Genomic DNA, 16,139 nt, shown 5'->3' with positions numbered 1-16,139 from the left:
CCATCAGTGCAGCCTATTAGTGCCATCAGTGCAGCCTATCGGTGCCACCTAATAATGCCCATCAGTGTCACATATCAGTACAGCCTCATCAGTACTGCCTAGCAGTGCCCATCATTGCAGCCTAGCAGTGCCCATCAGTGCAGCCTATCAGTGCCAACAGTGCAGCTTATCAGTGCCAACAGTGCAGCCTATCAGTGCCCATCAGTGCCACCTAATAATGCCCATCAGTGTCACATATCAGTACAGCCTCATCAGTACTGCCTAGCAGTGCCCATCAGTGCAGCCTATCAGTGCCAACAGTGCAGCCTATCAGTGCCCATCAGTGCCACCTAATAATGTCCATCAGTGTCACATATCAGTACAGCCTCATCAGTACTGCCTAGCAGTGCCCATCAGTGCAGCCTATCAGTGCCAACAGTGCAGCCTATCAGCGCCAACAGTGAAGCCTATCAGCGCCAACAGTGCAGCCTATCAGTGCCCATCAGTGCCACCTAATAATGCCCATCAGTGTCACATATCAGTACAGCCTCATCAGTACTGCCTAGCAGTGCCCATCAGTGCAGCCTATCAGTGCCCATCAGTGCCACCTAATAATGCCCATCAGTGTCACATATCAGTACAGCCTCATCAGTACTGCCTAGCAGTGTCCATCAGTGCAGCCTATCAGTGCCAACAGTGCAGCCTATCAGTGCCAACAGTGCAGCCCATCAGCGCCAACAGTGCAGCCCATCAGTGCCAACAGTGCAGCCTATCAGTGCCAACAGTGCAGCCTATTAGTGCCAACAGTGCAGCCTATCAGCGCCAAAAGTGCAGCCTATCAGCGCCAAAAGTGCAGCCTATCAGCGCCAAAAGTGCAGCCTATCAGCGCCAACAGTGTAGCCTATCAGCGCCAACAGTGTAGCCTATCAGCGCCAACAGTGTAGCCTATCAGCGCCAACAGTGTAGCCTCATCAGCACATATCAGTGAAGAAGAAAAATTACCTGTTTGTAAAATGCTTTTTTTTTTTTCAAAAATTTCGGCCTTTTTACATTTGTTTAGCAAAAAATAAAAAAGGCCAGCAGTGAATAAATACCATCAAAAGAAAGCTTTATTTACGCAAAAACAATTGATAAAAATGTCATATGGGTACAGTGTTGCATGACTGAATGATTGTAATTCAAACTTGACAGCTCTGAAAGCTGAAAATTAGCCTTGGCAGGAAGGGGGTGAAAGTGGCCAGTAGGCAAGTGGTTATACCGCACCCATGAAACGAAGACGAACTTCAGTACAGAATATTTTCCAAAGGTGACACTTTAAATGCATCTACAGGTCATCAGGTTAGAATTAACCATGAATAATGGGCCTAGGATTTTTATTGCCCATGTTTAGTGAAGACTGACCACTGAATACCCATATATTACCATTACTGCTCATTTATTTCCCATGTATTGTGAAGACTGACCACTGAATACCCATATACTACCACCACTGCTCATTTATTTCCCATGTATTGTACAGACTGACCACTGAATACCCATATTTTACCATCATTGCTCATTCTTTGCCCATGTATATAGTGAAGACTGACCACTGAATACCCATATATTACCAACACTGCTCATTTATTACCCATGTATTGTGAAAACTGACCACGGAATACCATGCATAGACACCATTACCCATTTGTGGCCCATGTATGTTGTCTGCCCTTTTTCTGCCTTAAAAATCATTCAAGTGCCACTGTGTTACCCACATAATGACAAAATGCCCATGAACGCTGTTATGTTGTACATGCGCTGCCAGTGTGAATCCTATGTATTGTCACAATTGTCTGTGTCCCCCACCATCCCCTTCCTGTGTGTAAATGTGCTGCAGGACTTCAGGTCATTTTCAGGTTTCCATCACAGGGTGCTGTGATGTTTTTAGGAAGTTATGTAATGCATCCTGTTGGCCCCTCCCACCAGCACAGAGCCCCCTTCTGCCATTATGCATGTTTCATAATTGCGGCGCTGGAAAGGGGGTGGGCGGAGCCGCTAAAGAGGAGACTGAAGTTCCTCTTGAAGCACCCCCAGCCCTGATGCAAGCAGTGGGCTGGCTCTTGGGAGGAGTTATGAAAACATCAAAATGTCTTGATGGGTGGGTGTCAGTCTAGAGGAGTGGGAGTTCCTAAACGGGCTGTATTTACATGCGGACTGCCCTAAGTAATGCCCACATGTGATGTTGAGCCTCCATGAATGGTAGAACTGAAATCCAATGAATGAAAGGGGTTTGTCAGGGACAGTCAGGTGGCACGCCTATTTGATGATGCCACTAGATCCGGATTTCTCTACCTTTTCAACACAGAGGAACCCTTGAAATAAATTTCTGGTCTCGGGGAACCCCTGCTAAAAATTAAAAATCTACAACTCATGACACATTAGTGTGACAGTCAGTGGGAAGAATGCTCCTTACTCTTCTCATCATTGGGAAGAATTACCCCCTTACAGATAGCTAAAAGGAACAATGGTGTCATTGGGAACTTATCTGGGAGGCAGAAATTGAACAAGGAACCCCTAGCAACCTCAGGAGGAACCCTGGTTGAGAAACCCTGCGCTAGATGATGCTGGATGTCCTCCAGCCAGGAAATGAGGTGGGCTCTATCCAACTTGTCGCAGCTTGTAATGCACATTGTGAGAACCTCGCAGTGTGCAGTGAAATCAGAGTAGGCACCTTCAGTCCAGGGTCTCAGGTTCACGGGTTGTGAAGTACACCCATTGCTTGCACCCGCTTTGTTGCAGTCCTACTTTAACCTAATTCTCATTCAGCAACAGATTTCCAGGTTGAAAAGTTTGACTTGTCGTGACATAAAAAAAACTTATGGCTATTTTCATGGCCTGACTGGCGCCAATCACGCCAGTCTAGGGAAATGCATGGGGCGGGTTGGGGCACGCGTGGGACCTGCCCCAGCTGTCTGTTGGTAGTAAGATGCCCTGACATTAAAGAATGAGTGCAGCCATGTTCCCACAGAGATCCCGGCGATTTAGGAGTCCCAGATCGAGACGCTGTGCCAGGCGGATAAGTGGAGCGGAGCCGACCTTCCTCAGAGCTGGGGGAGGGATGAGGGGGGCACTTTTCTGGGAAGCATGGAGGCTCTCGCTGAATTCCACTGCGCTGCCACCTCAATTATTTATAAGACAGACATATGGCGAACAAGACGAGAGGCGCGCGCTCCCAGCGCAGGAGCCGATGGTCCGCTCTCTCGAGGTGAAGTCAAACTTAGAGGTGAACTCCAAAGAAATCTCAAACTGTGTCTTATTTCTTATTTATGGGTCTATGAGGGGTGAGAGCCGAGGCCTCGGATTCCTTCATAAAATAAAGGACATATTCTATGTGATATGGAAAGGAGCGTCTGTCACCGGGAAAAGCGCCATAAGGGCCCGGCTCACCTCAACCTCCCCTATGGAGGCTTTGATTAACCCCTTCCCACCAGCCATACAGGGAGGTGGTTCTTATTCCATGCTGCCACATAGATGCACCCCTGATTTCTGCAGGGAGCTCACCCCCAACACTGTGACCGCGTTATCATTGATAGCCTCTGATGCCCACAATAACTCCTCAAGCATTAAAGTGGAACTAAAGGCACCTCCTCTCTAACAGTCCAGGTTCCTCACCGGCATCTTCTTCCCGAGTGCCGGTCTTTGGCATCTCCATTGGCTGGTGCGGGATGATGTAACTCAGGGGTGTCAAACCCAATTTCCTAATGGGCCAGATCAGCATTATAGTCGTCCTCAGAGGGCTGGTTCTATCTGTAGCCCACTTCTATCAGAAGTCAAGAGCCCCCACCCTCCCTTATATCACAGTGCATCCCATTTACCATGTGCTGCTGCTGGGAAGAAGCTGGGAAACAGCAACTGCAAGATCTGGAGGAGGGCTGGAGTCAGCTGCCGGAGTCTGCTGAATGCTGAGACCAGTGGGGAGAGAGAGGAGGGGGTGCTGCGGCTGCACAGAGGGGTGCAGAATCTGTAGGAGGAGTTGTGTCAACTGCTGAGTTGGGGGGGGGTCCTCTCTGCAGCTGCAGGGAGAAGCACAGGATCTGGCAGAGGAATTCTGTCCTCTCTGCTGCCGTCTGCTGAGACAAGGTGGAGAGAGAGAGGAGGGGGTGCTGCGGCTGCACAGAGGGGTGCAGAATCTGTAGGAGGAGTTGCTGTCAACTGCTGAGTTGGGGGGGGGGGGTCCTCTCTGCAGCTGCAGGGAGAAGCACAGAATCTGGCAGAGGAGTTCTGTCCTCTCTGCTGCCGTCTGCCTAGACAAGGTGGGGGCAGAGATGGGGAAGATGCAGCAGCTGCAGGAGAGGTGCAAGGGCCATATGAAATGGCCTGGAGGGCCGGATTCGGCCCGCGGGCCTTGTGTTTGACACCTGTGATGTAACTCCTAGGCAGAAGTCAGTCATTTCAGCACACAGGGAACATGCCGGAAATATAAGCTGAGCTGCACATGTGCAGCTGTTCTGCTTTAAACAGGCACCCCCGCCCCCCCCCAGCACTGTGACCGCGCTGTCACCGGTAGCTCCTGGTCACAGAGTCGGGAGCTGGTAGGACTGGCTACCAAGTCACATGATCAATATTAACAGCCAATCCATGTGATTAGGAAGCCCACTGAGACACCTCAGACATAAATCCCTTCCTGCCCTCCTTCTGGCCGCTCTTTAACCGGGTCTTCCTGATCACGCCATTACCATGATTGGCTGTCACAGTGGTCACATGATTAGGAGCCCATACCCCCTGATCTGGGAGCGGTCTTTGACAGTGTGGTTACTGTGATGGGATTGCATTCTCAGCCCAGAAACCATGGGTGCATATTGCAGGGTGTGTGGGTGTCAGGGTGCACCCTGCTTGCCATCGCACATATGCATTCTGTGGTTGCCAAGAGGTTAGGGTAACACACTACAGTCAGCATTAAGGGGTTATTAACCACATTAAGACCGCCCTTCGCACATTTACTGCGGCAGGCAGCCTCTTCTACACAAAACGATTGATGGTCTGTGTCTGCCGTGTTTAATGGGAACCTATCATTAGATAATAAGGGTCAAGGTAGCAATTCAGGGCAGAGAAAAGACCAGTGCACAAGGAGAGAGAGCAGAGAGGTGGGAGGTGCCCTGTAGCTCCACCCATTTCAGGCTGCATGCAGAAATCTACAGGAGGGGGTGGAGACAAGACCAGAAACCATGCACAAGGAGAGAGAGCAGGGATGTGGGAGGTGCCCTGTAGCTCCACCCATTTCAGGCTGCCTGCAGAAAACTACAGGAGGGGGTGGAGACAAGACCAGAAACCCTGCACAAAGAGAGAGGGCAGCAGTAAGCGGTCTTTATTACAGAAATATCGCGTTGGATTACTGCACAAATCTGGAAGAAATACACAAAGTTCACTAGGATTCAAGAATACCCATGACCAATAGATTTAGACATTTTTCAGGAAATTAACTAATTATAACAGCACAGGAAACTAGCGCAGTGGTGTGTGCCATATTAACCTGTCCCAAGTCTATCTGCCCCGCCTGCACTAGTTTATATCTCAGAGTGAAAAAAAAAAACTGGTGCCGATTCTGCATCTAATTAAGGGATTGCGGCAGTTTTTAGTGTAGAAAACTGCAGCAGATTTTTGCCAGGTCAGGCCTAGCATACGGGACGTGAGCTGTCCCCCAGGGTTCGGAAAGTGGGGTCCCCCAGGGTTCGGTCCTGGGACCAATCCTGTTTAATTTATTCATAAATGATCTAGAGGAGAGGATATCTAGTACAATCTCAGTATTTGCAGATGATACTAAACTAAGCAGGCCAATATCTTCTATGCAGGATGTGGAAACCTTACAAGTGGACCTTAACAAAATAACGGGGTGGGCAACTACATGGCAGATGAGGTTTAATGTTGAAAAATGTAAAGTAATGCACTTGGGTGCCAGAAACCAGAAAGAAAGCTACTCACTAGGGGGGGAACCTCTGGGTGAGTCTAGGATGGAAAAGGACATGGGGGTACTGGTAGACAACAGGCTTGGCAGTGGCATGCAATGCCAAGCTGCTGCAAGCAAAGCCAACAGAATACTGGGATGTATAAAAAAGGGTATTCACTCCAGAAATAAAGAGATTATTCTCCCGCTCTACAAGACTCTGGTCCGGCCACATCTGGAGTATGCTGTCCAGTTCTGTGCACCGATCCTCAGGAAGGATGTGCTGGAATTGGAGAGACTCCAGAGAAGGGCAACAAAAATAATTAGGGGAATGGAGGACATCAGCTATGAGGAAAGACTACAAGCACTGAACCTTTTCTCTCTGGAGAAGAGACGATTGAGGGGGGATATGATATCAATGTACAAATACTGTACTGGTGACCCTAGCATAAGAAACAAACTATTCAGAGAAAGGGAATACAATAAGACACGTGGCCACTCACTAAAACTAGAGGAAAGGCGGTTTAACCTTAAAATGCGTAAGGGGTTCTTCACTGTAAGAGCAGTAAGGATGTGGAATTCTCTTCCACAAGCAGTCGTATCAGCAGGGAGCATTGATAGTTTCAAAAAACTATTAGATGGGCACCTTAGAGACCACAACATACAGGGGTATACAATGTACAACATACAGGGGTATACAATGTACAACATACAGGGGTATACAATGTACAACATACAGGGGTATACAATGTACAACATACAGGGGTATACAATGTACAACATACAGGGGTATACAATGTACGGTTAACAGCAAACACACACACATCATAGGTTGAACTGGATGGACTGATGTCTTTTTTCAACCTCACTAACTATGTAACATTCCAATTCCTACTCGTGCAGCGATTACACACTACACAAGCAGAGTGTGCACAGTTCTATTCAGCCAAGTGGTGGGTGGGCCAGGCAGAAAGATCGGAGCATTCAGCTCCAGTTTTACTGTGCTGTGTCTGCCACAGACACAGCATAGAACAGGGAGGAGATCTGGTCTAACAAAAGAGTTTGAGCCCCTTTTGTTATTAGAAGCGGGATCTGCTACATTTCCTCAGCTTGGAAGCGTGGTGTAGGCTTTTCCCTGGACCACTTTTTGTTAACCCTCCCAATGCACTTAATTCCAGGGCTCACCTTTAATATAAAGCCACTTTGTGTGAATGCTTTAACCTCTTGCCACCCACATAATGCATGTGTTGGGGAGCAAAAAGGGCGGACCTTTTGGCGCACATATGGGTCCGTGGGAGGCTGTGCTGAGAGCGCGCTTACTGTGCGCCCCCCAGCACAGTACCGGGGCTGTCAAAACGAATGATGGCTGCCTATATAATGGGAAGCAGGTGCATGAGGAGTGCTGGTATGTACTACCAAGGGGAACAGAAATTGCATAGGGGTATGTTGCTAAAGGTCGACTTCCACTTTAAGGTTACAAAATGTCTATTTTTATAGTTGCCTCTTTCATGCAAGGAGGTAGCCAGTCTTTTTCTTGCCTACACAGCCCGCCTACTTTTGGTGCTTTCCACCTCCAATAGAGATAACAGTCATTCTCCACTCTACAGGTGAGAGGATAGAAAACCTTTCTGGCTAGAGTTCCACTTTAAACACAAGAAAGTGATGGAAGATATTTTTGATGGTGCATATTGTGTGAGGACATTATTGTACCATGGAGGTCAGGCTTATTCCTGGGATACGGATCAGGTAATGTTGGGAAAGGAGGATTATGGGTAACAGAGTTGTATAGTTGGGAGAGGCCGTTACCTGTGTCCTCGGCGGGTTTCCTCCCTCCAGAAGGGGGCGTAGATTCACTGCTATGGGAGGAGCTTAGGGAGATGAAGGAAGGACAACTGATCAGCCCTTTGCAGTCATCAGAGTGCCCGTCATCACAGGAAGAAACATTACCAGGACCCCGTGCTGCTGGTTGGTCTCTGCAGGAAAAATGGACACATTATTATTACTTTGCAGGCTTCTAACACATGGGTGACTTTCTTTATTGCCAAGTTCATCAAACCATTGGGATGCCTTTTAGACATTTAGGAAACATTTTCTAAACCCTTTACAGACTAAATAAATCTTATGGTGCCCCTAAACCAGTCATGGTCAACTTTCCTAATATAGGGGCCTAAAGTGCAGCCCCTGGTGTCATCAAAAGGCCACACAGAACATTCAGTTAATGTAGTGCTACAGAAAAGGGTCTGAGACTGCAGACATGCTACAGGAGATGGTCAGAGACTGCAGACATACTACAGGAGATGGTCAGAGACTGCAGACATACTACAGGAGACGGTCAGAGACTGTAGACATACTACAGGAGACGGTCAGAGACTGCAGACATACTACAGGAGACGGTCAGAGACTGCAGACATACTACAGGAGACGGTCAGAGACTGCAGACATACTACAGGAGATGGTCAGGGACTGCAGACATACTACAGGAGATGGTCAAAGACTACGTACATTCCCTATATGGGACACACAAAAAAGCAGACAAGGATTTTAAAAATTCCTTACTCAATCCAAACCTAAAAAAAAAAAAGTTATGGCTTTAATTACTTTAGGCAGATGTCAAACCAAACCCCACTTCCTATACTGATTATGTCCCTCAAAAAACCCACAGCAGCCACCAGACAAATGATCTCGGGTGAAGGACAGCCTCAGATAATACTAAGGAGCTCCTGACTGGCCAGCTCTGGCCAAACCAATGCCCTTTAAATTGAAGTCATGTGATCAAATGGAAAATGACCATGTGAGTGGTAGCAGGGGGAGCACAGAATAGAACAAGTAAGTGCTCACCACCACCCTCATTTAGTACTGTAAGGGTCTCGGGATGGGGCAGGTAACTTGGCTAGAGGTTTTATTAAGGATAGCAAACAGTTAACATCCAGAGAACAACAGATGGTGAGACACCTGACACAAGGCAGCACATTACTGGGATCTGCCGCAGTCTTCTATGTGAGTGGACTCTGTAATCTCTGGAAGCAGCCTTAGTCTTCTATGGGAACGGTCTAAAGTTCTCTCTGAGACCTGACCCAAGTCTTCTTTGGGAACAGCCTCAGTCTTATCTGGGAGCGGCCTTAGCTTCCTCTGGGAATGGCCTCAGTCTTCTAAGGAAACAGCCCCAAGATTTCTCTGGGAATGGCCTCAGTCTTCTCTGAAAACAACCTCAGTCTTCTCTGGGGACAGCCCGTCTTCTTACATAGTTACATAGTCTGGTAGAAAAAAGATAATTCCATCCAGTTCAACCAGTCTTCTCAGAAACCTGTCTCAGTCTTCTTGGACACCTTCTTCCATCTTCTCAGACACCTTCCATTAGTCTTGTCGGACACATTCCTCAGCCTTGTCGGACACCTTCCTCCGCTCTCTCAGAACACCTTCCTCAGCCTCCTCGGGACACATTTCTCCGTCTTCTCAGACACCTTCCTCCATCTTCTCAGACACCAACATCAGTCCTATCAGACACCTTCCTCAGTCTTCTTACATCATTAGTCTGGTTGAAAAAAGACACAAGTCCATCTACTTCCACTATTCTTTCCAGAAACCTGTCTCAGTCTTCCAGGAGCACCTTCCTCCGTCTTCCAGGAGCACCTTCCTCCGTCTTCCAGGAGCACCTTCCTCCGTCTTCCAGGAGCACCTTCCTCCGTCTTCCAGGAGCACCTTCCTCCGTCTTACAGGAGCACCTTCCTCCGTCTTACAGGAGCACCTTCCTCCGTCTTACAGGAGCACCTTCCTCCGTCTTACAGGAGCACCTTCCTCCGTCTTACAGGAGCACCTTCCTCCGTCTTACAGGAGCACCTTCCTCAGTCTTACAGGAGCACCTTCCTCAGTCTTACAGGAGCACCTTCCTAAGTCTTACAGGAGCACCTTCCTCCGTCTTACAGGAGCACCTTCCTCCTCCTTCCAGGAGCACCTTCCTCCTCCTTCCAGGAGCACCTTCCGCCGTCTTCCAGGAGCACCTTCCGCCGTCTTCCAGGAGCACCTTCCGCCGTCTTCCAGGAGCACCTTCCGCCGTCTTCCAGGAGCACCTTCCTCCGTCTTCCAGGAGCACCTTCCTCAGTCTTCCAGGAGCACCTTCCTCCGTCTTCCAGGAACACCTTCCTCCGTCCTCCAGGAGCACCTTCTTCCGTCCTCCAGGAGCACCTTCCTCAGTCTTACAGGAGCACCTTCCTCAGTCTTCCAGGAGCACCTTCCTCAGTCTTCCAGGAGCACCTTCCTCCGTCTTCCAGGAGCACCTTTCTCAGTCTTCCAGGAGCACCTTCCTCAGTCTTCCAGGAACACCTTCCTCAGTCTTCCAGGAGCACCTTCCTCAGTCTTCCAGGAACACCTTCCTCAGTCTTCCAGAAACACCTGCCTCTATCATCATCTCTTTTCTTTATAGAAAGATAATGAACAGCTGACACTAGAGGTCTCTTACACAAAGGTCTCCACATGGTTTGATCATTGTCACCCTACATTTCACAATGTATGCCTAAATCATATTTGATGGGTGGAGATATCAGTTTTCTTTTCTTACCCAGAATCCTCTTTTGTTTTCCTCATTTGCTTAGAGCTTGGCAGTGGGAATTCCGGTGTTTGGCTTTCCACTCGCCTCTTCTTTTGACGGTGCTGCAATTTGCACTTGGCTCCATCAGGACAGGTGCCGTTCCGGGCATAGTTAGGGCACAGCAATGTGTGCTTCTTCTTACACTGTGGAGAAACAGAAAAAGGAAAAGGATTACTGCAAATTGGGGAAATCATCATTCAGGATGAGTACAAAGGGAATACTCTGCTCACTTCTGATGTCTGATAATTACCTCCTAAGACATCGAAGTTACAATGTATTCAGCCCTACAGCCCAACATTGCATGGAAAGATACAACGTATTCAGCCCTACAGTCCAACATTGCACAGAACATAGGCAATCTTTCACATTATAAAATTCTCACTAGCTCCTTGCTTACAGAGCTCAAGCTGATATGTACACAGATGCATGTGTCAGGACAGTGACTGCTCCCCCTCCAGAGCTTTTACTCCTTTCACTTTAGACCTATGGCTCCACCTCTTCCTTTGTACAGTTCAATCAGAGATTTCACTCTATTTCACAAAATAGCCAGAATGGTAATAACTTTAGCAAACCCATAATGCTATACTTTATGGCCAAAATTATGTGAACTCCCCTCGAAATTATGGAGTTCAGATGTCTCCAGTGAAGGGTACAGTTAATAATACAACATACAAATACTTAGTAGACAATTGTCCTCTGGTAACAGTTTGGTGAAGACCCTTTTCTGTTCCAGCATGACTGTGCCCTTGTGTACAAAGCCAGCTCCATAAAACATGGATGACCAGTTTGGTGTGGAGGAACTCAAGTGTCCTGCTCAGAGCACTTACCTCAACCCTACTGAACACCTTTGAGATGAATTGGGTAGTGAGCCAGGTTTTCTCATCCAACATTAGTACCTGAGCTCACAAATGGGCACAAATTCCTGCAGACACCCTCCACAATCTTATGAGAAGTCTTCTGAGAAGAGTAGGGGGGGGGGGGTTATAGACACAAAGGGGGAACGACTTCATATTAATGTCCATCATTTCAGAATACAGTGTTTGGCAAAGCTCAAATAGAAGTAATGGTCAGGTGTCCACAAACCTTTACACACATTGTGTGTATTATTTGGGCAAATTCACATTTTTGTGAACAGGTGCAGGCTTAAAAGGTCTGTCCACTCAAGGCTGAAGGCATGCAAACCCAGAAACTAAACACAGGGGTGGTGTGAACCCTTATAATGAGCACAGCAGATGTGTAGGTCTAGGAACTCAGCATAGGGACGGTGGGGACCCCTCATAATGGGCACAGCAGATGTACAGCGGCGGGAACTCAGCACAGGGATGGTGGAAACCCCTCATAATGAGCGCAGCAGGTGTACATTAGTGATCGACCAATATCGTTTTTAGGTGCCGATACCGATATTTTGGCCAATGCATATCGGTATCGGATGATATGCACCGATATTTTTGTACATTTAAAAACATTTTAATTTTTTGATAGGTACTCTTGTGGAGGGACCTGGGGGTTTAAAAGACCCCAAACCCCTCCGCTGCACTTAAAAGCATTCAAAACGCCAAGTTTGGCTGTTTTGAATGCTGTCCTTTTTTTGAATCTGGCGCCAGACAGTACCCGGCAGCGGTGCTACTCATGACATCACTTACGGGTTTTTGCATGGAGACCCAATCAGAGCCGAATGCAGCTTTGATCGGGTCTTTGGCGGCCGTGCAGGTAGGATGCCCGGGTCTTGTAATGACAGCTGAGCGGCTTCTCAGCCGCATTGGTTGTCATTACAAGACAGCCGACCGTCGGCTATGGACGCCGGGACCGGGGTGATGCCTCTAGCTGCAGGCATCACTCCGGTACAAGCACTTTCCCGAAATATCGGCAATATTGGTCACCTCCAGGGCCGATTACGATATATCGGGGAAAGTGCATATCGGCCTAGCCGATAATCAGTCGATCCCTAGTGTACATACCTAGGAACTCAGCACAGGGATGGTGGAAGACTGTCATAATGGGAGCAGCAGAACTGGGAAATCAGCACAAAGATCTCTCCAATAGAGATCCCCAAAAAATACTAGAAACTGTCTGGTAGTTAACTCTCCAGCACTCTTTAAATGCTAAGACAGGTGAAACAGAGCAGCTACCTCCCTAATAATCCACAGTTTGCAAGCACGGGCTTCCAGCTAGAAAGTCTCTTGTAACCTCCAATCTTCAAATAGTATATAGAGAAAGCTGGTGCTCCAGTGCAATGACTATAATTACATGCTCTTTATTAAAGTTTGTGTAGTACAGTCATGTGAAGGCCAACGTGTTTCGGCCGTCAGGCCTTAATCATGGCTCTCGATTAAGACACGACAACCGAAACACAGTGGCTTTTTGCATGACTGTACTACACAAACTTTAAAGCGGAGTTCCGGCATCAGGGGTGAAATTTAGATAAAAATACCCCCGGGACAGTCAGGGCTAGTACATTCCACAATGGATAGCCTCTGAACTGTCCCAGGTCGCACTTACCTCTTAGAAGAAATACTTACCTTGAAAATGTCTTGTCCAGCGCTGCCATCTCAGGTGTGGGCAGCTGAAGCCAGCGCGTCCTCTTCGGTGACGTCGGAGTCCCAGAATGTGCCTGCACCGGCCCCGCTCGCCACTTCCGGTGCAAGCGCGTCATCCCTGCACAGCTTCTGGGCATGCCCAGAAGCTGTTTAGCAGGGAATGATGTGCCTGCACGGGAAGTGACGAGCGGGGCCGGTGCAGGCACATTGACTCCTGCGAGCGATGACGTTCAGCTCCCAGGAGTTATCGCAAGCCAGAAGAGACGGCGCGGGCCGCGGCCACAGAGGGAGGAAGAGGAAGGAAGGTGAGTATATTTTCTTCTATAACAAGGTAAGTAAATAAAAAAAAAAAAAGTATCCATTTCTTTTTCAGGTTAATGTCCGCAAGAGGATGGCCCAAAGTCATTTTTGAGGCCGGAACTCCGCTTTAATAGAGAGCATTTGATTATAGTTGTTGCACTGGAGTGCCAGCCTTCTCTATATATACTGTTTGAAGATTGGAGGTCCACTTCTGGACCGGAAGATTTTCCCCCTTAATGACCAGGCCATTTTTTGCGATTCGGCACTTCGTTATTTTAATGGACAATTGCGTGGTAGTTCAATGCTGTACCTAAATAAAATTGATGCCCTTTTTTCCCCACAAATAGAGCTTTCTTTTGGTGGTATTTGATCACCTGCGCGATTTTTATTTTTTGAGCTATAAAAACCAGGGCCGTCTTTGACACAGAGCAAAAGAGGCAGCTGCCTACGGGCCCAGTCTTTGTTGTGGGGCCTAAAGCAGCTGCCTCTTGAGCCCCCACTGCTTGCAAACAGTTGATAAGTGAATTTGGGTGGGCCCAAGAAAAGGTTTGCCCAGGGTCCAATCAATATTTAAGACAGCCCTGCCGCCTACCGCATGCATTGGACCGCTGCTGAGTGGGGGCCGGCGCATGCTCGCCCCCTAGCTGTAGGCACGCGACCGACATATAGCTACGTCGGTTCGTGCAGGAGGGGCTGCCTGCCGCAGCGGTCGTTAACAGGATGCTGTTTGGGATGGAGTGATGCTTTTAAACATCCAAAAGCCACAAAGTAGAAACACAACAGCAAAGACTTACAACAGCCCAGTCAGGTTTGGAAAGTATAACACGGCTCCATGATGACAGGGTTAATAATCCAGGGAGAACACCAGGACTAATTACTCCTAATCTGAATTTGCCAAACTCCGGGGAGTCCCTGTAATATTAGCCTCCCCCATATGGAGGAGGAGGAGGACAACCAGCAAAAAATAAATAAATCCATCCATCCCTGAAGCTCTGGCGGTGCTGAAACCGTGTCAAATGTGATTGATTACTTTTTAATTATTTAATTAGTGTAAGACATCTATCAGCTTAGTCAGGGGATGCTCCGGCCAAAACGCTGGGAAGAGACTTCTGGCAGATGTCTTCATTATTAGCGCAGTGACTCTTCAGCCAAATCCTACTCTCATATATACAAATCAGGCCCTTCCAGAAGAGAACGTACACCCGGGGGGCCCCCAGAGCCACAGGTACCTCCCCCCCCCACATGGCAGTGGCGGTAAACTTAGTAAATATTAGGGACCTCAATTGTGGCCGCTGACATTACCAAAGGGCCGCATATAATAAAAAGTGTCAGAGCCGGTGGATATACTACAGGAGAGATTTGATTTTCCTCTTAAAGTAGAACTATAGGCAATTATTTTTTTCAATTTGGATAGAGTAAGGGAGGGTTATAACCCCGGTCAGATTTTTTTTTCCCCGCCATCTGTGTGTGTCCCTTAATACTGCCCCATACCCAAACAGGAAGTGAGAAGAAATCCTTGCAAATGAAGGGAATGTTTAGGGGCCACAGGTTGAGCACCCACGCTTCAACCACTTCTGGACCGGGCCTTTTTCTGACACTTGAAAAATCTTTTTTGTTTTTTTTTGCTAGAACATTACTTAGAACCCCCCCCAAACATTATATATACTGTATATATATATATATATATATATATATATATATATATACACATGGCTTTTTTTCAGCGGGAACGCAGTTCCGGCACCTCCTGAACCGAATGTATGTGTTGGCAAGGGGTGCTGGGGTGTGTTGGAGGGTCTATTGATGCTGGCTGCTGGGGAATCTATTGTTGCTGGAGGCTATCTATTTTTGTGGAGGAAGGAGGTCTATTGTTTCTGGGAAGGTTTTCTGTTGCTCGTGTGTTATCTATTGTTGCCAGGGTGGGTTTTTTGTTCCTGGGGGGTCAGTTGTTGCTTGGGGGGATTTAGTGTTGAGGGAGCAGTCTTTGTTGTTGGCTGTTGAGGAATCTATTATTGCTGGAGTGGATCTGTTTTTGCAGGGGGTTCAATTGTTGCTGGGAAGGTCTATTGGTGGGTGATCTATTGTTGCTGGTGGTGGGTCTTATGTTGCAGGGGGTCAATTGTTGCTGAAAGGGATCTACTATTGAGGGAGGGGTCTGATGTTGCTGGCTGCTGAAGGGTCTATTGATGCTGACTATTGGGAGTCTATTGATGCTGGGCTGGAACTATTGTCGCTGGGGTGTCCATTGTTGTTAGATCTATTTTACTACCTTTCTTATTATCATGAACAAATTCCATACAAAATACTTAGCACCACAAAATGATACTTGGTTCTATATTCTCTAAAAAAAGGGTGGTACTGGGAGGTGGATAAGGGATGGAACCAAGGAACGGTGCTCGGAGGTGGGTAGGGGGTGGAGTTAGGGGGGACTCAGAAGGGAGGAGTTCCTGCACCTATTCTCTGAGAAAAAATGCCCTGTATATTCATATATATATTTTTTTATATTTTTTGCAGAGACCATAGAGAATAAAATTGGGTTTATTGCAATATTTTTTATCACACCGTATTTGCGTAGCAGTCTTACAAATAAAATTTTTCAGAAAAGAAAAAAATCAAGTTTTTGAATTAAAAAAATAAGAAAAGAGTAAAGTTAGCCCAATTTTTTTCTATAATGTGAAAGACAAGTGTTACACTGAGTAAATAGATACCCAACATGTCATGCTTCAAAATTGCGCACGCTCGTGGAATGGCGACAAACTTTGGTACTTAAAAATTCCCATAGGCGACACTTTAAAGATTTCTACAGGTTACCAGTTTA

At 47.4% G+C, this 16,139-nt stretch overlaps 1 protein-coding gene across 1 annotated transcript in view; it reads right to left on the bottom strand.

Annotated features, from left to right (window-relative positions):
• ZC3H3 (zinc finger CCCH-type containing 3) overlaps positions 1-16,139 on the bottom strand; it is a gene marked incomplete at its 5' end in the record, with an annotated part of 425,081 nt that overhangs the window by 51,951 nt on the left and 356,991 nt on the right. Inside the window, 2 exons of the mRNA XM_082257608.1 lie at positions 7,706-7,872; positions 10,455-10,627. Of these exons, the coding sequence (XP_082113734.1) occupies positions 7,706-7,872; positions 10,455-10,627 (340 nt within the window). The remainder of the gene's footprint in view (positions 1-7,705; positions 7,873-10,454; positions 10,628-16,139) is intronic.

This window comes from Pelophylax lessonae (genome assembly GCF_965119305.1).
Source record: "Pelophylax lessonae genome assembly, chromosome: 5".
In the NCBI taxonomy this organism is placed as follows: Eukaryota; Metazoa; Chordata; class Amphibia; order Anura; family Ranidae; genus Pelophylax; species Pelophylax lessonae.
Note: the sequence above shows the minus strand (reverse complement) of the source record. Positions and strands in the feature narration are given on the sequence as shown.